The sequence below is a fragment of the Somniosus microcephalus genome, chromosome 19, assembly GCF_052327205.1.
Source record: "Somniosus microcephalus isolate GS21.2 chromosome 19, FLI_Smic_1.0, whole genome shotgun sequence".
Lineage (NCBI taxonomy): Eukaryota > Metazoa > Chordata > Chondrichthyes > Squaliformes > Somniosidae > Somniosus > Somniosus microcephalus.
The window spans coordinates 15,266,373-15,291,826 of record NC_141005.1 but is presented as its reverse complement, the minus strand read 5'-3'; the positions used below and the strand labels follow the sequence as shown (position 1 = coordinate 15,291,826).

General features: G+C 45.1%; 1 protein-coding gene across 1 annotated transcript; it reads right to left on the bottom strand.

The window, feature by feature from the left end:
* Positions 1–10,497: 10,497 nt before the first annotated feature.
* sdf2l1 (stromal cell-derived factor 2-like 1) lies at positions 10,498–25,433 on the bottom strand. The gene is made up of 3 exons (XM_086012016.1): positions 25,186–25,433; positions 20,186–20,382; positions 10,498–11,966 (listed from the first exon to the last, which is right to left on the bottom strand). Exons 1-3 carry the CDS (start codon positions 25,361–25,363, stop codon positions 11,688–11,690), a joined length of 654 nt encoding a protein of 217 aa, XP_085868142.1. The 5' UTR covers positions 25,364–25,433; the 3' UTR covers positions 10,498–11,687.
* Positions 25,434–25,454: the final 21 nt, after the last annotated feature.

Genomic DNA, 25,454 nt, shown 5'->3' with positions numbered 1-25,454 from the left:
TGCCTTCCTAACTGCTTGCTGCACCTGCATGTTTGCTTTCAGTGACTGCTGTACAAGGACACCCAGGTCCCTTTGTACATCAACATTTCCCAATCTATCACCATTTAAATAATACTCTGCCTTTCTGTTTTTCCTACCGAAGTGGATAACTTCACATTTATCCACATTACACTGTATCTGCCATGTATTTGCCCACTCACTCAACTTGTCTAAATCGCATTGAAGCCTCTTTGCATCCTCCTCACAACTCACAATCCCACCTACTTTCATGTCATCAGCAAACTTGGTAATATTACATTTGGTTCCCTCATCCAAATCACTGATCCCTGCAGTACCCCACTAGTTACCGCCTGCCACCCTGAAAAAACCCCATTTATTCCTACTCTCTGTTTTCTGTCTGTTAACCAATTTTCAATCCATGCCAGTATATTACCCCCAATCCCATGTGCTTTAATTTTGCACACTAACCTCTTATGTGGGACTTTATCAAAGGCCTTCTGAAAATCCAAATACACCACATCCACTGGTTCTCCCTTATCTATTCTACCAGTTACATCCTCAAAAAACTCCAGTAGGTTTGTCAAACACGATTTCCCTTTCATAAATCCATGCTTTGTCTAATCCTGTTGATATTTTCTAAGTGTCCTGTTATCACATCATTTATAATAGACTCTAGCATTTTCCCTACTGACGTTAGGCCAACCGGTCTGTAGTTCCCTGTTTTCTCTCCTTTTTTAAATAGTGGTGTTATATTTGCCACCCTCCAATCTACAGGAACTGTTCCATAATCTATAGAATTTTGGAAGATGACAACCAATGCATCCACTATTTCCATGGCTAACTCTTAGTACTCTGGGATGCAGATTATCAGGCCCATGGGATTTATCGACTTTCAGTCCCATTAATTTCTCCAGCATTTTTTTTACTAATATTAATTTCCTTTAATTCCTCCTTCTCACTAGACCCTTGGTTCCTTAGCATTTCTGGGACATTATTTGTGTCCTCTTCCGTGAAGACAGAACCAAAGTATTTGTTTAATTGCTCTGCCATTTCCTTGTTCTCCATTATAAATTCTTCCATTTCTGACTGTAAGGGACCTACATTTGTCTTCACTAATCCTTTTCTTTTTACATACTTGTAGAAGAGATCAGGGCTGAACAAAAACTTGGGCTCAACTATTAATACAGATATTTGGATGCGTGCAATTTGAATCATTTTTGATTGACTACGGCTACCTCATTCAAGCCTCTGCATCCAAGCTTTCGTCTTTGTGGGCCGTATAGTACGGCGGAGCCTTGGAGTTATGAAGAAAGCTTAAATCCATGTTTTCATTAGTTTGCATATACCTCAATGCGCTGATCTAACAATCTCGGTGCTCAGATTTAGCATTTATTCACACCAGCTCTAAGAACTGCCCTTTCCAAACCTCCAGGCAGACAAAATTCACACAGGACAAACCAGCAAAGAAAGACTTGCATTTATGAAGCGCCTTTCACGACCTCAGGCTGTCCCAAAGCACTTTGCTGCCAATGAAATACCTTTGAAGTGTAGTCGCTGCTGTAACTTAGGGAAACGCAGCAGCCAATTTGGGCACAGCAAGCTCCCACAAACAGCAATGTGATAATGACCAGATCATCTTTTATTTTTAGGTGTTGGTTGAGAGGTAACTGTTGGCCGGGACTTCCCTACTCTTCTTCAAAATAGTGGCATGGGATCTTTTCCATCCACCTGACTGGTTTCGCATCTCAGCCGAAGGAGTGCAGTGTTCGATAGTGCAGCACTCCCTCAGTACAAAGAATTATAAGTGCCAGTATGATAGAATTGCGTAGGAACATAAGAAATAGGAGCAGGAATAGTCCATTCGGCCCTTCGAGCCTGCTCCGCCATTCAATGAGATCATGGCTGATCTTCTGCCTCAACTCCATTCACCGGCCCTATCACCATATCCCTTTATACCCTTACTAGTCAGAAATCTATCGACTTCTGTTTTGAATATACCCAATGACTGAGCCTCCACAGCCCTCTGGGGTAGAGAATTCCAAAGATTCACCACCCTCTGAGTGAAGACATTTCTTCTCATCTCAGTCCTGAATGGCCTACCCTTTATCTTGAGGCTGTGGCCGCTGGTTCTAGACTCCGCAGCCAAGGGAAACATTCTCCCAGCATCCACCCTATCAAGCCCTGTATTAATTTTGTGTGCTTCAATGAGATCCCATCTCATTCTTCTGAATTCAAGAGAATACAGGCCTAGTTTGCTCAATCTCCTCATACGACAGTCCCGCCATCCCAGGAATCAATCTCGTGAACCTTCGTTACACTCCCTCTATGGCAAGTATATCCTTCCTTAGGTAAGGCAACCAAAATTGTACAGAGTACTCCAGGTGTGGTCTCACCAAGGGCCTATATAATTGCAGTAAGACTTCTTTACTCCTGTACTTTGAGGGCTGGGGCTCAGGGAGTGCACATAGGCCAAGGGCAACAGACTGGATAGACGTGGTTTAAAGAACAGCATCACTGACTGCACAGAGACAATAAGTCCTCTACACGTGTATGGCGTTCTGTTTACCATACCAAAAGCTTTCCTCCACTGCGTGAGCAAGTTGGTGGATAGGTACATGTTTTCTCCTTTTTTTTAATAGCTGTAAGAAAATGAATCTTTCCTATACTGTCCCCATCTATCTTAACTGGCATAACCATCATATAGAAGTGTAGAACTGGGTGTGAAATTTACCTCAGCATTGATTTCTTTAATACTCTCTCTGGTGGCTCTTTATTACTGTAACATATAATGCAGTTGACTGGAAGCAAGTGTCCGTATTCTTTTATTAAAACCCATTTCATTCAATCAAATTATTATGAGTATGCCTTGGTAGTAAAATACGTAGTGCATAATCTTAAAATGATAAATTTTAACTCAAAGTTTAAAGGATTCATTCAGGTCAAATGTTATTCTCTTACGTAAACTAAAAAATTGTGCCATTGTTTCATATTAACCATGCTGAATCATCTGATCTCAACCTTCCCTATGATGTTTCCAATAAGTAAATAAATAATTAAATGCAAGATTTAAGATTAATGAATTCTGATGAAAGTTTGTCGACCTGAAACGTTAACTCTTGCTTCGCTCTCCACAGATGCTCCCTGACCTGCTGAGTGTTTCCAACATTTACCATTTTTATTTCAGATTTTCAGTATCCACAGCATTTCACTTTTAATTCGCGGCCGCTTCTCTTCCAGGAATGCCCAACTTGAAGAAGTTCTGCTCTTCTCTCCCACGGGATTTTGTTTGCCTCTTTTAGCCTGGTCACCTTCATTGCTATCCGTTTCCCTTCTCGTGTTTGATCATGTGTTTGCTAAAACTCACTTTCACACCCACATCCCTTTTCTCAGAAGCTGTCTTAAGGCTAAAGGGATCAAGGGATATGGGGAGAAGCCAGGGACAGGGTACTGAATTTGGATGATCAGCCATGATCTCATTAAATGGCGGAGCAGGCTCGCGGGGCCGACTTGCCTACTCCTGCTCCTATCTTCTATGTTTCAACCCCAACCCAGTTCTGATGACCATTCTAATGAAAGGTCAGCAACTTGAAACATTAACGCTGTTTCTCTCTCTCCAGTGTTCAGCGCCATTCACAACTCCTCAGAAAATGAAGCAGTCCATGCCCGCATGCAGCAAGACCTGGACGACATTCAGGCTTGGGCTGATTAAGTGGCAAGTAACATTTGCGCCACACAAGTGCCAGACAATGTTCATCTCCAACAAGAGAGAGTCTAACCACTGCCTCTTGACATTCAACGGCATTAACATCGCTGAACCCCCACCATCAACCAGAAACCTAACTGGACCAGCCATATAAATACTGTGGCTAAAGGAGCAGGTCAGAGGCTAGGTATTCTGTGGCGAGTGACTCATCTCCTGACTTCCCCAAAGCCTTTCCACCATCTATAAGGCACAAGGAGTGTGATGGAATATTCTCCATTTGCCTGGATGAGTGCAGCTCCAACAACACTCAAGAAGCTTGACACCATTCAGAACAAAGAAGACTGCTTGATTGGCACCCCATCCACCACCTTAAACATTCACTCCCTCCACCACTGGCACACCGTGGCTGCAGTGTGTACCATCTACAAGATGCACTGCAGCAACTTGCCAAGGCTTCTTCGGCAGCACCTCCCAAACCCGCGACCTCTTCCACCTAGGACAAGGGCAGCAGGCGCATGGGAACACCATCACCTCCAAGTTCCCAAGTCACACACCATCCTGACTTGGAAATATATCGCTGTTCAGTCATCGTCGCTGGGTCAAAATCCTGGAACTCCCTCCCTAACAGCACTGTGGGAGTACCTTCACCACACGGACTGCAGTAGTTCAAGAAGACAGCTCACCACCACCTTCTCAAGGGCAATTAATGCTGGCCTTGCCAGCGGTGCCCAAATCCATGAACAAATAAAAAAAATGCTGCCTGACCTGAGTATTTCCAGCATTTTCTGTTTTGCATTTAAGATTAATTATGGCCTTGTCCCAGCAGGCAATGGGTATATGGCTGGGAACTGACAATTAGATGAAAGATTGCAGATTTACGTTTGGACAGGAGGGACACATTGAATCCTAGATGGGGCAGTTGTACCTGGGCGAGGTAGAACAGCACAAAACTGGCAAAGATTTTGTTTTAATGTTTCCTAGTTATATAGCCCCTGGTTATATCAATGGTTTGACTTCCTCTCAAATACCATGTACACCGATGGCTGGAGGAGGAAGGTCAGGACTGGCACTATCAGGTTAAGCATGCGTTACCATGGTACTGGATTGGACCATTTACCCCAAATAAAATTTGATATTTATAATCAGTTACTGGTCAATCTCCTGTGGCGTTTCACATGGGGAGTCAAGGCCAAGGGTACTTTTCAGATTAAGCAGGGTTGAACCAGATTGAACCAAAGAACATAAGAAGTAGGAGAAGGAGTAGGCCATACGGCCCCTCGGGCCTGCTCCGCCATTCAATAGGATCATGGCTGATCTGAACCTGGACTCACGTCCACTTCCCTGCCCGCTCCCCGTAACCCCTAATTCCCTTATCAGCTAGGAAACTGTCTATCTCCGTTTTAAATTTATTTAATGTTGCAGCTTCCACAGCTCTCTGAGGTAGCAAATTCCATAGATTTACTACCCTCTGAGTGAAGAAGTTTCTCCTCATCTCAGTTTTGAAAGGGCAGCCCCTTATTCTAAGATTATGCCCCCTAGTTCTAGTCTCACCCATCAGTGGAAACATCCTCCCAGCATCCACCCGATCAAGCCCCCTCACAATCTTATATGTTTCGATAAGATCGCCTCTCATTCTTCTGAATTCCAATGAGTAGAGGCCCAACCTACTCAACCTTTCCTCATAAGTCATCCCCCTCATCTCCGGAATCAACCGAGTGAACCTTCTCTGAACCGCCTCGAGAGCAAGTATATCTTTTCTTAAATATGGAAACCAAAGGCAGGGAAGTGCGCAAGGACCGCAGATTTCCTTCCTTAAAAAGGACAGTGAACCAGTTGTGTATTTACAACAATCCGACAGCTTAATGGCCGATACCAGTTAATTTTTATTTCCAAAATTCTCAAACTGCCATGGCGGGATTGTGAACTCACATTCTCTGGGATATTAGTCCAGTTTCTGGATTACTAGCCCAGTAACATAACCACGACCCTATCATACCCTCCTGAGAAAGGAGGGAGAGAAGAGCCTGGACGGCAAGCAAGCCAGTCCTCCAGTTTATATTGGCCCAGAAATTCAGGTCGGAGGCTTCCCGCGGGTGCAAGCCCCCGACCTGCACTTACCTAGCGCGCCGGCCGTTGAGCTGTGGGCCCCCCCGTGGGATTCCGATCCTGGGCCTGCTCCAACTGCCGGCGCACAGTGCTTGCGTATCCCAGGGGCGCAGTTAGTTCGAAGCGTCCCCTGGGATCACGTGGGCCATGGGGAGCCAATGGTAGCAGGGAAATGCCCATTCATAAAATTGACAGGAAGTGCTGTCAAAACTATAAATACTATAAGCCCCAAAAATCACTAAAACTTCAAATAATTTTTTTTTAAATCACATTTTTAAAAAGCTATACATTACATAAAATAACTATTTTAAACAATATTTAAATTTTTGAAAAAATAAATTACATTTTCTAACAGGGCTAAAAATAAACTTACCTTTCTTGAAAGTATTAAAAAATAATAAACCTGTGGAAAAAATGTTTTAATTTTAATTAATTCACCACTTACCTTGTTAAAAGCAGGCCTTGTGCCTGCTTTTTACATGTGTAACTGCTGGAGACTTACCCTCCCTGAGAAACCTGCAAAAAAAACGTAAGTTCCAGGCGTACGCGCTGCCTCTCCAGCGCACACGTTCGACCTCTAAACCCCTTCCTTTAAGGGAACAGAAGTTCCGGTTTCCCGCGCATGCGCAGTGAATGCACGAAACCGGCACTTCCGTTGGGCCTACAGGTGAGTACCCCATGCGTACTCACCCGTGGAGACCCGAATTTCTGGCCCATTAAAATTTTGAGTAAGTATACGAGATTTGCAGGTTTCAAACCTGCACCAAAGCAGCTCCTGGAGCATATAAAATTGTCAGTTATTCAAAACAAACGCAAGACTTCAGTGGGCCTTGTCAAAAAAAGAGAATATTTTTCTCAGAAATATTTTGACAGTATAGAAGTAAGCTCATATTTTTATTTCTCACTTTCTTGCATTTCCACCTGATCCACACTGACTGATGTTTAGGCACCCAAGACATGCTCTCAGTGCTGGATCACCAGCTTCACTGTCAAAACACCCCACGGGCTCCCTCACAAGGATCTTAAAGAAAATTATATCAAGAAGTTTCATTTCAAACTCAAAAAAGTGAACTTTCTACTGAATATTTGGAAGCTGGATTTCTGGTCAGTGACCATTTTTTCGGGAAATATCAAAGGAAACCAAATTATGAAAAAAGCCAACTTCTGAAGGTTGAATCGAATGGAGATTGCTGTGTTAATTGGTGAAATACCATCACTGGCAGGAGAGTATGATTACATCGTGACAAGTTTACATAGGCAGCCCGCATTTATAATGGAAAAAGGTGACATTTAGTGGCCAGATTTTTAATGGCCTGGATTTTGCTTTTAGAATAATGGTGAGGCTATCAGCGCTCACCGTTATTATGGAGTAAATTGGACAGCAACTTCCAGAGTATGCACATGCGCAGTTAAACGCAGAAATCCGGAGGTTGATGTCCGAGTTACCCTGCTCCTCTGCAGGCTACACTACAACAGTACCTCACCGGTAGACTTGCCATTGAAATCCATGTACAGGCATGAAGTTGCTGCACTTACCCACCAGTTCCCCACTAAACACAGCAGAAAAAGTTAGGGCTGGTGCATTCAGGTGTAAGTGAATTTTTAAACGGTGTGATAAGTCATAATTACTACGCCACTGACTGCAAAATCCAGGCCAATATATTGTAGATAATATCAAATATTACATAAAAATAAAGGACAGAATGCCCGATTTTAAAATGGAGACTGAATTACTTCTGCATGTCCTGGTCCAATTATTCCCCTCCCTTTAAACTTGCTTTACCTGAAGACTACACTTGGTCTGGACATCCTGTGCACGACACCACAGGTGTTTGACTAAAAGATATGCATGGATCTAGTGATAAATACTTTGAATGTAAAAGTACTAACTCCAAGTTACCTTCTTCAATTCAGACATACTGCAGTGGCTCCAGGCAATTAAGGTGATTGGGCAGAAAATCACAGGTTGACATGCGCCGAAGCAGAAAACCAGAGCCGGCAAGTGTTGCTGATTTCCTACAAATATCTTGGGGAATTTTTATGGTTGCAATGTTAACAATAATGTTTACCCAGAGTGGTGAGAATTTGGAACACGCTACCACATGGAGTAGTTAAGGCGAATCGCGTAGATGCATTTAAGCTGAAGGTGGCTAAGTACATGAAGGAGAAAGAAATAGAAGGATATGCTGATAGTGTTAGATGAAGGAGGCTCGCATAAAACATAAACACCAGTTGGGCCGAATGGTCCTTTTCCGTGCTGTACATTCTATGTAATTCTATCTCAAGCCTGATCATGTCTACAGTCCTTAGGTCATTTGTAATAGCATCGATGTCTCATTGGGTGAATTTGGCTGAAGCCTGTTGAGCAGGCTATGGTAAGCGCTGATTAAAGGATTACTCTAAAGAGAAAAGGTGACTGTGTGAAAGGTTTGCCCCATTGTTAAACTAAAGTGAACTAAAAAATGCAATAAGGTAAACTTTCCTGCTTCTGGACCCGAGCATATTGGCTCACCTGGGTTCAACAAAAATCAGTCAGGGAGGAGGCCACACCCATTGGCTCACCTGGGTTCAGCAAAGATCAGTCAGGGAGGAGCCCACACCCATTGGCTCACCTGGGTTCAGCAAAAATCAGTCAGGGAGGAGCCCACACCCATTGGCTCACCTGGGTTCAGCAAAAATCAGCCAGGGAGGAGCCCACACCCATTGGCTCACCTGGGTTCAGCAAAAATCAGGCAGGGAGGAGCCCATACCCATTGGCTCACCTGGGTTCAGCAAAGATCAGGCAGGGAGGAGCCCACACCCATTGGCTCACCTGGGTTCAACAAAAATCAGGCAGGGAGGAGGCCACACCCATTGGCTCACCTGGGTTCAACAAAAATCAGTCAGGGAGGAGCCCACACCCATTGGCTCACCTGGGTTCAGCAAAGATCAGTCATAAGGAAACCAACCTGATTTTCCACCTATTAACTTAAATCCACCATAAGAAAATGGCTGGGCTCCAGATCAAGGCTACCATCTTATTTCTCTTCTCATCTTCCAGCACCTCATCTTCCAATTAGGCACTTTACAGCCTTCCAGACTCAATAGCGAGTTCGACAATTTCAGATCATAACCTCAGCCCCCATCATATTTTTATATATTTTTTATCCACACTTTTGGTTTGTGCCTTTTCCTTTCTCTCCCACATGGCAGCTGTCTTTCATTCTGCCAGCGCATTTCACACTCCATCTAGAACCATCCTGTTTCTTCACTTGTCCTATTACCATCTCGTCTCGCCTTGAATATCTCTTAATGTCTCTTCACCTCTCCCAGACCTTCCCCTTTTGTTCTTTCATCCCCTCCATTTCCCAGCCCCCAAACTTGCTTCTTAATCTGTTTCATTTCCTGCTTTTTTCCTCAGTCCTGACGAAGGGTTTCGACCTGAGACGTTGACTCTTTCTCTCTCCACGGATGTTGCCTGGCCTGCTGAGTTTTTCCAGCGTTTTCTGTTATTTTATATGTAGAAACTCTTGTTGGCTGTTTGTATTGATGGCTACATTAAAGCCAACTCAGCAGTCATGTATCTGAAAATGTTTTTGTCCCATCTCAGTACTGTGAAATCCCTGCTGTAAGACCCCCTTCACTTGGTTCACTGAAACAAGTAGTCATGTGTTTGTACTCCAATGACCAGACACTCAGTCTACCATTTTGGTTGTGGCTAGTTTCTCTCAATTTCAATTTCTTTTTTAAAAATGGGTGCCATCCGTGCATCTTCCATTTATTCGAGGCTAGGTACAGGAAGTTGAGGCTGAACAGAACAAGTTTTAGCATCTAGATTCAAACACTAATAGGTTTCAAGTTGAGAAATCAGTTTCCCCCCACCCCAATATAAAAGTTACTTTGCCTCACGTCAGGGAACGGTTCCACAAGTGGCAGATGCCCTCCAGTACCTCAATCAAATGGCTATTTTTCCACATGACCTAAAATTGGGAGTGGTGGCAGGATTTTTGTCTGTGGAGGGTACCATCGCGGACATCTATCCCAACACACAAACTTTCCAGAGTCGTTAGATAGCAATCGAACATTAGTGGATTTTCCCCCTTCCTAGCCCAGGAACACAGATGCCAATTATACCTTCCCAACTACTGTCCCAATAAGTCACTCAGCACAGACTGGAGATCAAAACTGCTTAGCCTGTAAGCTCGGTGCCACACCAGGTGGCGTACTTACTCACTAAAGCCATTAGGCAAGCAGATTTTTAAATATAGGTACAAGTGATGTGCATTTTCCAGGTACAGGAAACTTCGATTTACCGGCACCTAAATAACCGGAAATCTCGGTTAACCGGAAAAATTCAGGAGTAGGTTCAGGTAAGTTTTATTATTTGCCTTCCTCGATCTGTTGCTGTGCAAGGGTGTGGCTGCAGCTGTTGCTAAGCTACAGAGACGCTTGGAACTTGTGGCCATTGTTCTGAACCTGTTGCTAAGCAACAGGGTTTGTTGCTTTATACGGAGCTCTCAGCTCCATATCTTTTACTATAGTTTTCGATTATCTGGAATTTTTGATGAACCGGCACCACGTCGGTCCCGGATAAAAAAAAGTTTCCTGTAAATGGTTGACGTCATTGTACTGGAATATTTTTAGTCAGCTGAAGGAATTGTCTATGGAAGTAAAACAGCTTTGCACAAACTCAGATCATTGGGGAAGAGTAGGCAAATAAAATTTATTTTTTTCATGTTTCTCAACAACTCTTAACAAAAATGGATCGATTCAATTCGAATCTGCTGGACAAATCACAAACAAAAGTCCTGCAACTATATAGCTTGTAACAGATTAATCTAGCAGTGGATTCACCATTTTGTTTGCATAAAGACCCATCTCCGATAAATTCTAAACCCCAACCATAAATATAAGATAGTCACTAACAAATCCAATAGGGAATTAAAGAGAAACTTCTTTACCCAGAGAGTGGTTAGAATGTGCAACTCACTGCCACATGAAGTGGTTGAGGCAAAAAGCACAAATGAATTTAAGGGGAACCTACATAGACACACCAGTGGGGGGGAAAGGAATAAAAAGGACATGTTGATGGGGTTAGATGAAGAAGGATGGGAGGAGTCTTGTGTGGAGCATAAACACCAGCATGGGCTGGTTGGGCTGAATGGCCTGTTTCCATGCTGTAAATACTATGTACATGGATTGAATTTGGAGCCTACAAAAGAGTCATTAGAAATGTAAGTCTAAAGACAGATGAGCAACGGCTTTCATCTGGACTGCTACATAATAATTGGGAGATCATACACTCACTGATGGCTTCCAGCTCTCCCGTCTGGTCTTACAGCACTTATACCGGTGATAATACCCAGCCTATGAGGAGAGACACTATATGCAATTCAACCTGTGACAACACGGCGAAGTTCTGGTAGCAGCTGGAATAGAAAGTGCTGCCCGTGGCCAGTCTTCTGCAAGTGAATTCCACTCTCTGTTCAGGAAACCACTGCAGCAGAATGCAGGTGGTTTTAAAAAAGAAAAGACAAGGAAAGAGCAAGAGGTGAAAAGCAAATGGCCTTTGCAACACTTGGGATTATTAAGCCATTGAGATGCAGATCACTTCCAATACTTGATTTTTTCCAAGTTTATGACTTTTATGCTACTGAAAATTAAAGCAAAAAGAGTTGAACATGTGTATCTTTACATTTGCAAACAACTTTGTTTTAAATATATTCCCATTTCTTTAGAAATTTAAACAAGTATAGAAAAAAAAGGTACAGTACAGTCTTGTTTTTACTTTACAAACTGTGACTCAAGACAAGATGAAGTAACTCGTCAATGAAACACAATGTCACAATATTTCCTACTGGCCTCCATACTTCCCACACATAGTCATATGAAAATAAAGCTATAGCTCATCGTGTTTGAATGGCTCTGCGCTGGGTTTGATAAAGACACCTTCCATTACTGTCCAGTAGTTGTCAACGTCAGGGCTGAACGTGCCATGAACTTCACGCTGGCCTCGGATTGGATGACCATATTGCTCTCCTGTTATCGTTAGAAAGACCCCGGTGCCTGCGTGCTTGAAGCGCACATCATCATCTCGCTCCCAACTTGTTCCGCTGCATTGCACTATCCAAACATCCAAGTCATCGCCTTCTCCATTCTCACCAAAAGCACTTACTTCCTACAGGGTAAAACAATACAAGATTAGCACATAGTTAATCATACTCTAGGAAAGTCAAACCAACGCTTAAGATAAACTAGCTGGCAGAAACCAGCACCATCACTAGAATGGGTAGGGAACGACTGGTACTAAATACATGCTAGTCGGAGATGCAGTCTTTCGGATGAGACGTTAAACCAAGGCCACATCTTGCCCTCTCGGGTGGATGCAAGAGATCCCACGGCAGTATTTCGAAGAACAAGGGAGTTTCCCCCCACCACCAAGTGTCCTGGCCAATATTTATCCCTCAATATCATAAAACAGATTAGAGAGTCAGAGTTATAAAGCACAGAAAGAGGCCCTTCGGCCCATCGTGTCTGCGCCGGCCATCAAGCCCTGTCTATTCTAATCCCATTTTCCAGCACTTGGTCCATAGCCTTGTATGCTATGGTGTTTCAAGTGTTCATCTAAATGCTTCTTGAATGTTGTGAGGGTTCCTGCCTCTACCACCCTTTCAGGCAGTGAGTTCCAGATTCCAACCACCCTCTGGGTGAAAAAGTTTTTCCTCAAATTCCCTCTAAACCCCCTGCCCCTTACCTTGAAATTATGCCCCCTGGTTATTGACCCCTCTACTAAAAGGGGAAAAGTTCCTTTCTATCTACCCTATCTATGCCCCTCATAATTTTGTACACCTCAATCAGGTTCCCCCTCAGCCTTCTCTGCTCTAAGGAAAACAACCCCAGCCTGTCTAGTCTCTCTTCATAGCTGAAGCGCTCCAGCCCAGGTAACATCCTGGCGAATCTCCTCTGCACCCTCTCCAATGCAATCACATCCTTCCTATAGTGTGGCGACCAGAACTACAAACAGTATTCCAGCTGTGGTCTAACTAGCGTTTTGTACAGCTCCATCATAACCTCCCTGCTCTTATATTCTGTGCCTCGGCTAATGAAGGCAAGTATCCCATATGCCAGATTATCTGGTCATTATCGCTTTGCTGACTCTGGTACCTTGATGTGTGCAAATTGGCTGCCGTGTTTCCTACATTACAACAGTGCCTACACTTAAAAGTACTTCATTGGCTGTAAAGCACTTTGGGCACCCCGAGATCATGAAAGGCGCTGTAAAAAAATGCAAGTCTATTTTTAAATTTTAAATCACCTAACGTGCATAAACTGAAGAATGCAGATTCATCTGGAAATGGGCTGCCTTTAAAGAGGAAATAGTTCAGGTACAGTTGAGGTACATTCCCACTAGGGGGAAAGGCAGGGCAACTAAAGTCAGGGCTCCCTGGCTGATGAAAGAGCGTGCATGACAGATGTCAGGTTGCAAATACATCTGAGAATCAGGCTATATATACACACAAAGGTCAGAGAAGTGAAAAAGAAAATAAGAGGGACAGAGAGGGTGTGAGAATAGAATGGCAGGCAACATAAAAGGTAATCCAAGTCTTCTATAGGCATATAAACAGTAAAAGGGTAATAAGAGGAGGGGTGGGGCCGATTAGGGGCCAAAAAGGAGATTTATGCGTGGAGGCAGAGGGCATGGCTGAGGTACTAAATGAGTACGTTGCACCCGTCTTCACCAAGGAAGAGGATGCTGCCATAGACAAAGTGAAGGAGGAGGTAGTAGAGGTACTTGATAGGATAAAAGCTGAAAGAGGAGTGTAATGAAATCTGTTTGTCTTGATCCTGTATTCGTTTTGTACTCATGTATATTACCCTCCCCCACTGTGTATAGTTTCACTTCCTCTTTCCCGACTAACCTGGGAGGTTCCAGGTCTTGGCTCTTGGCTCCGCCCCTGACTTCTCTTACATAAAGATCCCAGGATCTGTATGACTCATTCCTGTGAACCAGTCGTCATGTTGAGATGTTAGCTCTGATTTTAGTGATTAAAAGCCAACTTGTTTAAGTCTATAACTTCTAGTTTTGTGGTTATTGAAGGCACATCAATTTAATCACTAAAGAATACTGGATCGACTCCTAAAACCAGAGCGTCTGGACTTGGATCCACATTCTGCTGAAGCATCAAATCAATTTGGACACTGGCTCAAATGCTTCGAACTCTTCGCGGGGGCCTCATCCGCTAGCGAGGTAGATAAACTGAGTCTACTGACTACTCGCGTAAGTCATCGGATTTATTCGTTCATCCGGGACGCCACCTCTTACACGGAGGCCATCACTATCCTGAAGGCCCAATACGAGGCCGGTAAACGAAGTGTACGCCAGACATCTGCTGGCTACACGCAGGCAGCGACCAGAGGAATCAATGGACGATTTCTTACAGGGCCTAAAGGACCTGGTCCGGGACTGTAACTGCAAGGCCGTGACGGCCAACGCGTACTCTGACAAATTGGTCCGCGATTCCTTCATCACGGGCCTCAAATCAAATTATATCCGGCAGAGACTGCTGGCGAAGGAGGTCCTGGACTTAAAAAAGGCAGTGGCCACTGTGCGATCGCTGGACGTGGCCCAGAAAAACTCTGACTCTTATTCTTCTGGCCATGCGGCCCTCACCGCCTCGTGCGCGCCGAGGGGGCCGCCATCTTGGAATCAGCCATCTTCCCCATCCAGGTCTCAGACCAGCTCTACACCACCGGAGTCCCCACACAGAAGTTCACCCAGGAGTCCTACTACAGCGGCAATGTCTCGAGGCCCGAAATGCTACTTCTGCGGCCAGGCCAAGCACCCCAGACAACGATGCCCAGCGAAGGACGCTACATGCTTCAAATGTAAGAAAAAGGGGCATTTTAGCAAAGTCTGCAGGGGGAATCCGATTTCCAACTCCGTCACCGCCTCGTGCGTGCCGCCATCTTGGGATCCGCCATCTTTTCCTGACTCAACAGCCACCCAGGGCCCAACAGTGGCTTCGATCACGGTGGATCAATCCAGGCCACACCCGTTGACAAAATCCATGATGGACATACAGGTAAACGGGAATTTAACAAAATGTTTAATTGACTGTGGGAGTACCGAGAGTTTTATCCACCCTAGCCTGGTACGACGGCACTCATTAACGGTAACCCCTACACGGAGCAGAATTGCTATGGCTGCTAAGCCCCACACTTCGGACATTTTGGGCTACTGTGTGGCAACACTGACTGTAAAAGGCACGGACTACAAGGATTTTAAACTCCTCGTGATGCCAGAACTCTGTGTTAATGTAATCTTGGGCCTGGACTTCCAGTGCCACCACGAAAGTGTCACGCTAGCATATGGCGGGTCCCAGCCGCCACTCACAGTCTGTGGCCTATCAACCTTAAAAACCAGCCCGCCCTCTTTATTCGCTAATCTCGCTCCGAACTGTAGGCCCATAGCGACCAAAAGTAGACGGTACAGTCTGGAAGACAGACACTTTATCAAGGCGGAAGTGGACAGACTCCTGCGGGAAGGCATTATTGAATGCAGTACCAGCCCGTGGCGTGCCCAAGTAGTCATAGTTAAAAATAGCGAAAAGAAACGGATGGTAATTGACTACAGCCAGACCGTTAATATTTATACCCAGCTGGACACCTACCCTTTACCCCGCATATCAGAAATGGTCAACCAGATTGCGCAATACCGAGTCTTCTCTACTATCGACCTCAAATCCGCGCATCACCAGCTCCCCATTAGAACGGAGGACCGCCCATACACCGCCTTCGAGGCGAACGGGCGCCTCTACCATTTTCTCAGAGCGCCCTTCAGAGTAACAAATGGGGTCTCGGTCTTCCAACGTGAGATGGACCGCATGGTTGACGAGAATAAACTACAAGCTACCTACCCCTATCTGGACAATGTCACTATCTGCGGGCACAACCAGCAAGACCACGATCTAAATCTTGCGAGATTTTTAAAAACTGCCCTAAAGCTGAATCTAACCTACAACGAAGACAAATGTGTCTTCAACACAACCCGTCTCTGTATCCTCGGCTGTGTGGTGGAAGATGGGGTCATTGGACCGGACCCTGACCGATTACGCCCCCTAAAAAGGAACTGCCCCTGCCACACAATCCCAAAGCTTTAAAAAGGTGCCTGGGATTTTTTTCGTATTATGCCCAATGGGTGCCCAATTACTCTGATAAGGCCCGACCCCTCATTAAATCAACGTCCTTCCCACTATCAGCTGAAGCTCGGGAGGCTTTCACCAGTATTAAACAGGACATTGAAAGGGCTGCAGTGTGTGCAGTGGATGAATGCATTCCCTTTCAAGTCAAAAGCGATGCGTCAGACTTTGCCTTAGCTGCGACCCTTAATCAGGCTGGGAGACCTGTGGCGGCCTTCTCCCGAACCCTTCAGGCACTCTTCTGTCGAGAAGGAGGCACAGGCTATAGTGGAGGCAGTGCGGCACTGGAGACACTACCTAGCCGGCAAACGTTTCACCCTGCTCACCGACCAGCGGTCGGTGGCTTTCATGTTTAATTGTTCTTTGATGTAATGTTTCCCTGACTGACCTGTTTGGACACCATTCACACCTTTGACTGCTGTGATTATCTCTCTGCCGAGGTGTGATAAATGGCAGTTGGAAAGGTTACCTGTAAACATCTGACATGATTCTCTGACTATATAAGCTGTGTCTTTATGCATTTCTCCACTTCACCTGAAGAAGGAGCAGCGCTCCGAAAGCTTGTGATTTCAAATAAAGCTGTTGGACTATAACCTGGTGTTGTGTGACTTTTTACATTTTTCATGTTTAATAACAAAGGGGGAAAATCAAGAATGACAAAATACTCAGGTGGAGGATCGAACTATCCACATTCGACTATGATATTATGTACAGGCCGGGAGCCCTTAATGAACCCCCAGACGCCCTATCGCGGGGAATGTGTGCCAGCATTCATACGGACAAATTACAGGGTCTCCACAACGCCCTCTGTCACCCAGGGGTCACCCGACTATACCATTTTATAAAGTCCCGCAATCTGCCCCACTCCATCGAGGAGGTCAGGGCAATGACCAGAGCCTGCCGCATCTGTGCGGAATGCAAGCCTCGTTTCTACAGGCCTGACCGTGCACACCTTATCAAAGCCACACGGCCATTCGAGCGCCTAAGTCTGGACTTCAAGGGACCCCTTCCCTCTGCCGACCATAACGTATACTTCCTCAAGATCATTGATGAATATTCCCACTTCCCCTTCGCCATTCCCTGCCCAGACATGACCAGTGCCACGGTCATCAAGTGTCTCTGTAATCTATTCTGCATGTTTGGCATGCCGAACTACATACACAGCGATAGGGGGACGTCATTCATGAGTGACGAGCTGCGCCAGTTCTTGCTCTCGAAGGGGATAGCCACTAGCAGAACCACTAGCTACAACCCCCGGGGTAATGGGCAAGTGGAAAGGGAGAATGCTACTGTTTGGAAGGCTGTCACGTTAGCCTTAAAGTCAAAAGGCCTTCCGACCTCCCGCTGGCAAGAAGTCCTCCCAGACGTGCTCCACTCCATAAGGTCTCTGTTATGTACTGCCACTAACGCTACCCCTCACGAAAAGATGTTCGTTTTCCCCCGGAAATCCACCTCGGGCATATCTCTACCCGCGTGGCTGACGTCTCCGGGGACAGTACTATTGCGGAAGCACGTGAGAGGCCATAAAACGGACCCCCTTGTGGAAAAGGTACAGTTCCTCCATGCAAACCCTCAGTACACCTATATCGAATACTCTGACGGGCGAGAGGACACTGTTTCCATAAAAGACCTCGCTCCCTTGGGGAGCGGAGAGAACGATGGGAGACTACCCGATGAAGACTTACACTACAAAGAGACAGGACGCCCAGAGGTATCAATACCCAACTTTAACCTGGAGGACACTGCAGATAACCTGGAAGACACTGCGGAGGCCCGGACAGCGGAGGAACCAGAATCCACTCCCCTAGAGGCACCCCAACCGGCTTTGCGCCGATCACTGAACTGCAAAACCTCCTGACAGACTCACTTATACCAACTTTTAAGAAACATCACCCCGATGGACTAAATCTATAGAAGGGGTGAATGTAATGAAATCTGTTTGTCTTGATCCTGTATTCGTTTTGCACTCATGTATATTACCCTCCCCCACTGTGTATAGTTTCACTTCCTCTTTCCCGACTAACCTGGGAGGTTCCAGGTCTTGGCTCCGCCCCTGACTTCTCTTACATAAAGATCCCAGGATCTGTATGACTCATTCCTGTGAACCAGTCGGCATGTTGAGATGTTAGCTCTGATCTTAGTGATTAAAAGCCAACTTGTTTAAGTCTATAACTTCTAGTTTTGTGGTTATTGAAGGCCCATCAAGGAGGTATTAGAAAGGCTGGCTGTACATAAAGTAAATAAAATCACCAGCAGATGGGATGCATCCTAGGATGTTGAGGGAATTGAGGGAGGAAATCGCAGAGGTACCGGCCATAATATTCCAATCCTCCTTAGATACGAGGGTGGTGCCAGAGGACTGGAGAATTGCAAATGTTACAGCCTTGTTCAAAAAAGGGTGTAAAGATAAACCCAGCAACTACAGGCCAGTCAGTTTAACCTCGGTAGTGGGGAAACTTTTAGAAACAGTAATCAGGGACAAAATTAACAGTCACTTGGACAAGTGCGGCTTAATTAAGTAAAGCCAGCACAGATTTGTTAAAGGCAAATCGTGTTTAACCAACTTGATTGAGTTTTTGATGAGGTAACAGAGGGTTGATGAGGGTAATGTGGTTTATAGTGTACATGGATTTCCAAAAGGCGTTTGACAAAGTGCCACATAATAGGCTTGCCAGTAAAGCTGAAGCCTATGGAATAACAGGGTCGGTGGCAGCATGGATATGGAATTCGCTAAGTGACAGGAAACAGAGTAGTGGTGAACGATTGTTTTTCAGACTGGAGGAAGGTATAGAGTGGTGTTCCCTAGGGGTCGGTACTAGGACCACTGCTTTTCCTGATGTATATTAATGACTTGGACGTGGGTGTACAGGGCACAATTTCAAAATTTGCAGATGACACAAAACTTGGAAGTATAGTGAACAGTGAGGAGGAGAGCGATAGACTTCAGGAAGACATAGACAGGCTGGTGAAATGGGCAGACACGTGGCAGATGAAATTTAACGCAGAAAAGTGTGAAGTGATACATTTTGGTAGAAAGAATGAGGAGAGGACATATAAACTAAATGGTACAATCCTAAAAGGGGTGCACGAACAGAGACACTTAGGGGTATATGTGTACAAATCGTTGATGGTGGCAGGGCAGGTTGAGAAAGCAGTTAAAAAGACTTACGGGATCCTGGACTTCATAGAAGTATAGAGTACAAAAATGTAGAAATTATGATGAACCTGTATAAAACACTGGTTCAGCCTCAAGTGGAGTACTGTGTCCAATTCTGGGCACCAAACTTTAGGAAGGATGTGAAGGCCTTAGAGAGGGTGCAGAAAAGATTTACAAGAATGATTCCAAGAATGAGGAACTTCAGTTACGTGGATAGACTGGAGAAGCTGGGGTTGTTCTCATTGGAGCAGAGAGGATGGAGCAGAGAGGATTGAGAGGAGATTTGAGAGAGGCGTTCAAAATCATGAGGGGTCTGGACAGAGTATAGAGAGAAACTGTTCCCATTGGCAGAAGAGTTGAGAACCAGAGGACACAGATTTAAGGTGATTGGCAAAGGAACCAAAGGCGACGCAAGAAAAAACTTTACTCAGCGAGTGGTTAGGATCTGGAATGCACTGCCCGAGAGGGCGGTGGAGGCAAACTCAATCACGGCTTTCAAAAGGGAGTTGGAGAAGTATCGGAAGGAAAGAAATTTGCAGGGCTACGGGGAAAGGGCAGGGGGTGGGACTAGCTGAAGCGCTCTACAGAGAGCTAGAATGGGCTCGACGGGCCGAATGGCCTTCTTCCGTGCTGTAACTATTCTATGAGGAGTAAGGGAAATATTATCATACCGTGTGTATGGCATACCAGTTCAAGAAATGGTAAAAAAAAACAGTACCAGTAATGGACAGGTCAAGAAAGAGCTTTGTGCAATAATGAAGGCAGGTTGCCACCCTAACTCAATAAATTCTCCTTAGATGTCACAGTAAACAAGAGAGAATAAAAAGGACACTCTGTACTGGGAACAGAAAGTTATAGCAAAAACATTCATAAAACTTTGATAATTAATTATTTTATCACCGAACAAAAATTTTATGCATCACACAAGGAGGTTTTACCAAAGGAAGCACTATTTATGACCAATGCAATGATTTCAGCTGCCATGCTCTGGGTGCTAACCACCAAACTCCAGCTGCTCAGCACTTCCTAAAATCGTTATACCTGGTTTCCAGAGAGTGGGGACACAAAGTGGTGACTGTGCAGGTTCCTTCCAGTGTTGACATGTGTCAGTCGTATCAATTGGCCACATTTGATGGGTTTTCCTCGCTGACAAACCTGGCCTGGTTTTCCCCTCACTGTCCAGTAGCTGTTGCTGTCATCAGAAACCTCCACCCCAGTCACAGACTGCTGGCCACTTCCTTTTGAGAATAAAGAGAGTGATTTTAGCATAAATATATTAAAACACCGTTGAAAATTATAAAAATGCTAATAATTAAAAACTTCAAAATATGTAAACTATGTAGCAAATTTAAAAAAATAACTTTTTATAAAGATTGTTCCACATTTTTCCCTCCCCTCTCTTCATCCCCTGCCCGTTATTATTCAATGTCAGAGTCTCAACAGTGTCAGCACCTGGAGAAGGGGGGGGGGGGGGGGGGAAAAGAGAGGAGACGAAATCAGCCAATCTTAATCCTCTCTTCACCCAATATTCACACTCGGCTAATTCAGCGCAGGCTGGGGACTGAACCCAAAACTCTCCCTTCTGGTCTAATGCACTTACACTGGTGATCATACACAGTGTATGAAGAGCGAGACACTGTGTAAAATTAAACCTATGAAGTTCTGGTAGCAGCTGGAATGGAAAGCACTGCCCATGGCCAGAGAAGTGGACTGGACATGGGAGTAATCATGGCGTGTATAGGATGTGGAAACTCTCGAGTTCTGGGAATATACAGGAAACTCTTTGGTATCCGGCACCGATGGGACCGGGATAGTGCCAGCTGATTAAAAATTCCGGATGACGGAGAGGGTTATCTACCAAGGCTATTTTTAACAAAAACATTTTTTAAATCAAGAAATGTGCAGTATACAGTAATTGGGTACTCACCTACAGAATGTTGTGTTAAATGGATGGTGGAAGATGCTTGATTAAGTACAGTACTGCCAGTTGAGGGTAATCCATAACTCTAATTACTTAACAGTAAAACAAAACTTATACAGTAAACGACCGTATACAGCGCGGGAGAGCCAGACTCCTGTTATTGAGGTCTTCGGACTCCAACAGCGCCAAGAAGCCGAGTAGTGGCAGTTTGGAGAACTACCCCCACTGACTAACTCTGCCACCGCGGGAGACTCGGACTCGGCAACATTGCCAGTTATTGAGGTGTTGTTTTCGGAGTATGCATTTTGCCAGTTAAGAGAGAATTCCGGATATTTAGGTGCCATTTAAACGAGAGTTTCCTGTACAATGGAACCCGAGAGGATTTTACAGGTGGCTGGGCACTGGCAGCACTTATTGGAGTGGAGGGGGAATAAAGTATTATACCTGGGATCACGAAAACCCTGCAAGTAATCACAAGGAGAAGGAGCGCTTATGAGGTTACCCTGGGAGGACAGCAGGTTGGAGGGTCAGGGAGAACCAGGAGGGGTCTCTGGAGTCTGTGGGCTTTAAAGGAAGGGTATGGAACCTGGTGCGAGGGGCTCGGAAGATGATTGGAACAGGAAGCACTCCTTCCCTTCAGTCTTGGGACAAATGGGGGCTGAAAGGATTGAGCGGGGAGGTGGGGCTGCAATGCAGTGTGCTTAGGAAACAGGTCTAGATCCAAGTATGGGCAAAAGGCAGCTAGAACAGAACATCTAGCATAAGAGAGATGTTAATGTACAGTTTAGTTATATATGGTAAATAGTTCAAAATAAAGTTACTCATCACATCTTAATAGCATTTCAGCATCATGGTGTGTAAACTAAAGTATTAAATGGATGGCATGGCTATTAAGAATTTCTGCAGTTACCAGTAATAAATAAAAAAGACTAAAAAACTCTCTCAGAGCACAGCATTAACATTAAAAACCACATCACACCCTTTCTCTACATGAAACCTGGATTCAAATCTTGCAAAGCTTACAAAAATGTAAGTAAACTACACAAGTTGGCATTGATTTTTTATGCAAAATGTCTTACCAATCTGAAAACAAAGATTTGAGTCAATCTTGTTGCTCAATGAGCTGGGAGTTTCACTTTACTAGCACTACCAAGAAGCTCTTATCAATTGACTACACATCTGCATGAAACAAAAAAGCAGAAGAGCGACAAAGCAAGCAACCCCAAAGATAACAAGAGGAAAAAAAAACCCACAAATTATCTAGAAAAAGCTCAGCTCGATACATTCACATTTAAGAATGCAAAATCTGGAGCAATAAAAGGCTCAATGAGCCAACACCGTCCATAGGCAACACATGATTATTTTACCATGGGACTTCACCCCTGCCACCACCAACACCACTTGCTGATTCCTGCTTTAATAACTACCACCCCCAAAATAATTCAACCGTAGTTACTATTTCTATAACCCTCAGTAGCCCTTCAGAACAGCTTGCTTCTACTTTAAAGATGTCGCCTGACTACTAAGCAACTACCTTCCCTGGGAGTCTTTTCAACATGTCCATTATCCTGTAAGAAACTACTCCATGTGGTAGTGAGTTCCACTTTCTGGGTAAAGAAGTTTCTGCTGAATTCCCTATTGGATTTATTAGTGACTATTTTGGTCTCCCCACAAGTGGAAACACCTTCTCTACATCTACCCTATCATCAAACCCTTTCATAATCTTAAAGACCTCTATCAGGTCACCCCTCAGCCTTCTCTTCTCTAGAATAAAGACCCCCAGTCTGTTCAATCTTTCCTGATAGGTATAACTTCTGGTATCATCCTTGCAAATCTTTTTTTTGCACCTTCTCCAGTGCCTCTATATCCATTTTGTAATATGGAGACCAGAAGTGTACACAGTACACAACTGTACTGCTTTTCAATTCTATTCCTCCTACTAAAATGTTCGACCTCACACTTACCTGGCCAATATTTATCCGGCCAATATTTATCCCCCAATCAACATCACTAAAATAGATTATCTGGTCATCATCACATTGCTGTTTGTGGGAGCTTGCTGTGCGCAAATTGGCTGCCACGTTTCCCACATCACAACAGTGACTACGCTTCAAAAACGACTTCACTGGCTGTAAAGCGCGGTGACGTCCAGTGGTCGTGAAAGGCGCTATATAAATGCAAGCCTTTCTTTCTTTTACCTATATTCAAATTCATTTGCCATTTACACACCCATTCTGCAAGTTTGTGAACAACATCTTGCATTCTGTCTCCCAATCTGGATATCGTAATCAGAACTGAAATCAAAACCAAGTCGCAACTGACAATGTTACCCCCCCAATTAAAAGAAACAGAATCAAACTTTGATTCTTTCTGACGATAAGCTTTCAATCACTGCCACGTTCTTATGGTCAGGCACCTGTGCCCAAGATACTCATGTTCGAAAAATTCTATCCAATCTTATCTTCTGCATCCACTGCTTATTCAAATACTTTTGATTTGAATCAGTACACAGAATTCTGGAATGAATTCAAAGTCACAATTAAGGGTCGCCTTGCAGCAAGGGAACAGGTTATTCCAGCAGGGACCAAGTGTTCTTGCAATCACACCATCAGAACTCATTGCCAACTGTACCATTCCAGCTGTACTGAAGGAAGAAATCAAATGAACAAATTATTCCCTAACTGCTGGATTATAAGCAAAACTCTTGACTGGAGCTTCATTAGCCATATACCTTTATAATAAGCACCTCTTTATTCCAAAGTACAGAATGCAATGCTTAAAGAGGTGGAAAACACAGCAGACTCCACACCAATGTTCTCGCTAATTTTTTTGTGGGTGTGCAGCCCATCCGGGCATGCGCGGTTTTTCATTTCAAAGCCGCTGAACGGCCTGCGCGGGACCTCCAGATCACTGCGCAGACGCACAGCTTAACGGGAACATTGTTCCGCATGTAACAACACCCAGCCCCACCTCACAACCACCTCTCGCAACCCCGCTATCATTGTTGTCGAAATGCTTATCCAACATCCAATCCTGGATGAGCAGATATGTCCTACAATTAAACATTAGGCAGACCTAAGCCATCGTCTTCGGCCCCCGCCACAAACTCCGTTCCCTCGCTGATTCCATCCCCCTCCCCAGCCACCGTCTCGGGCTGTTTGCAACCTCGCCGTCCTATTTGACCCCGAGCCGAGCTTCCGACTCCGTAACCTCTCCATCTCCACAAATGGAGACAATTATTAATACCAACACAAATTACTAACAGGTATTGCTAAAGGCTCAGTTGACAAGTGAGCCAGCCAGTAAGAGGATGAGCTATGCAGGCAGAACAGGTCTCCAATTTGATACCCAACCTGCCCAGAGTTAGCCAATCTAGGCCAAACCAGGAGAGGGGTACTTATTGGAGAATGTTCTTGCCATGGAGGGAGTGCAGCAAAGATCCACCAGGCTGATACCTGGGATGGCAGGAATGATGTATGAGGAGAGATTGGGTCGATTGGGCTTATACTCGCTGGAGTTTAGAAGAATGAGAGGGGATCTCATTGAAACTTATAAAATTCTAACAGGACTAGACAGACTAGATGCAGGAAGGATGTTCCCAATGGCCAGGGAGTCCAGAACCAGGGGGTCACAGTCTAAGGATAAGGGGTAGGCCATTTAGGACAGAGATGAGGAATTTCTTCACCCAGAGAGTGGTGAACCTGTGGAATTCTCTACAACAGAAGGCAGTAGAGGCCAATTCATTAAATATATTCAAGAAGGAGTTAGATATATTTCTTAAGGCTAAAGGGATATGGGGAGAAAGCAGGGACAGGGTACTGAATATGGATGATCAGCCATGATCTCATTGAATGACGGAGCAGGCTCGAGGGGCTGAATCTTCTATGTTTCTATTGCACCATTGCCCCAGGGTGGGGACATGGGTATCAGCAGAGTCTGGGCCCCTGATCACTATCCAATGGACATCGGGCGGGGTTACCAATGCAACAGCAGTGACGCCACCCCGCCTGCGATAGGGGGGAGCTATTCGACAGTGGGGGGCATCGCTGCCGAGGAGAGCGGAGAGCCGGGGGAGAGGAGAGCGGAGAGCCGGGGGAGGGGAGAGGGGCTCGGCGCTTACCCGACCCGTACTTCACATCGTGCGAATGCAGGCGGACATCGTGAACGTTGTGCAGCAGCTTGATGACGGAGCCGCAGGTCACGTAGCTCAGCTCGGAGGTGGCGCACACCGAGGCGAGTAAGGCGCACAGGGCGAGGCCCAGGCTGAAACTCCGAACTGGACCACTGACCCGGACCATGGCGCGACCACCGGCCGTTTGTCGTCGGTCGATCGATCGATCTCCTCACCCCCTCACCAGGCCCCGCCCACCGCTCGCGCGCCAGCCAACC

Coding starts and splice junctions, on each gene's coding strand:
- sdf2l1 (XM_086012016.1), bottom strand. CDS start 25,363: ATGGTCCGGGTCAGTGGTCCAGTTCGGAGTTTCAGCCTGGGCCTCGCC. Junction 20,383..25,185: donor CGATGTGAAGTACGGGTCGG/GTAAGCGCCGAG, acceptor TATTCTCAAAAG/GAAGTGGCCAGCAGTCTGTG. Junction 11,967..20,185: donor CCCCACTCTCTGGAAACCAG/GTATAACGATTT, acceptor TTTACCCTGTAG/GAAGTAAGTGCTTTTGGTGA.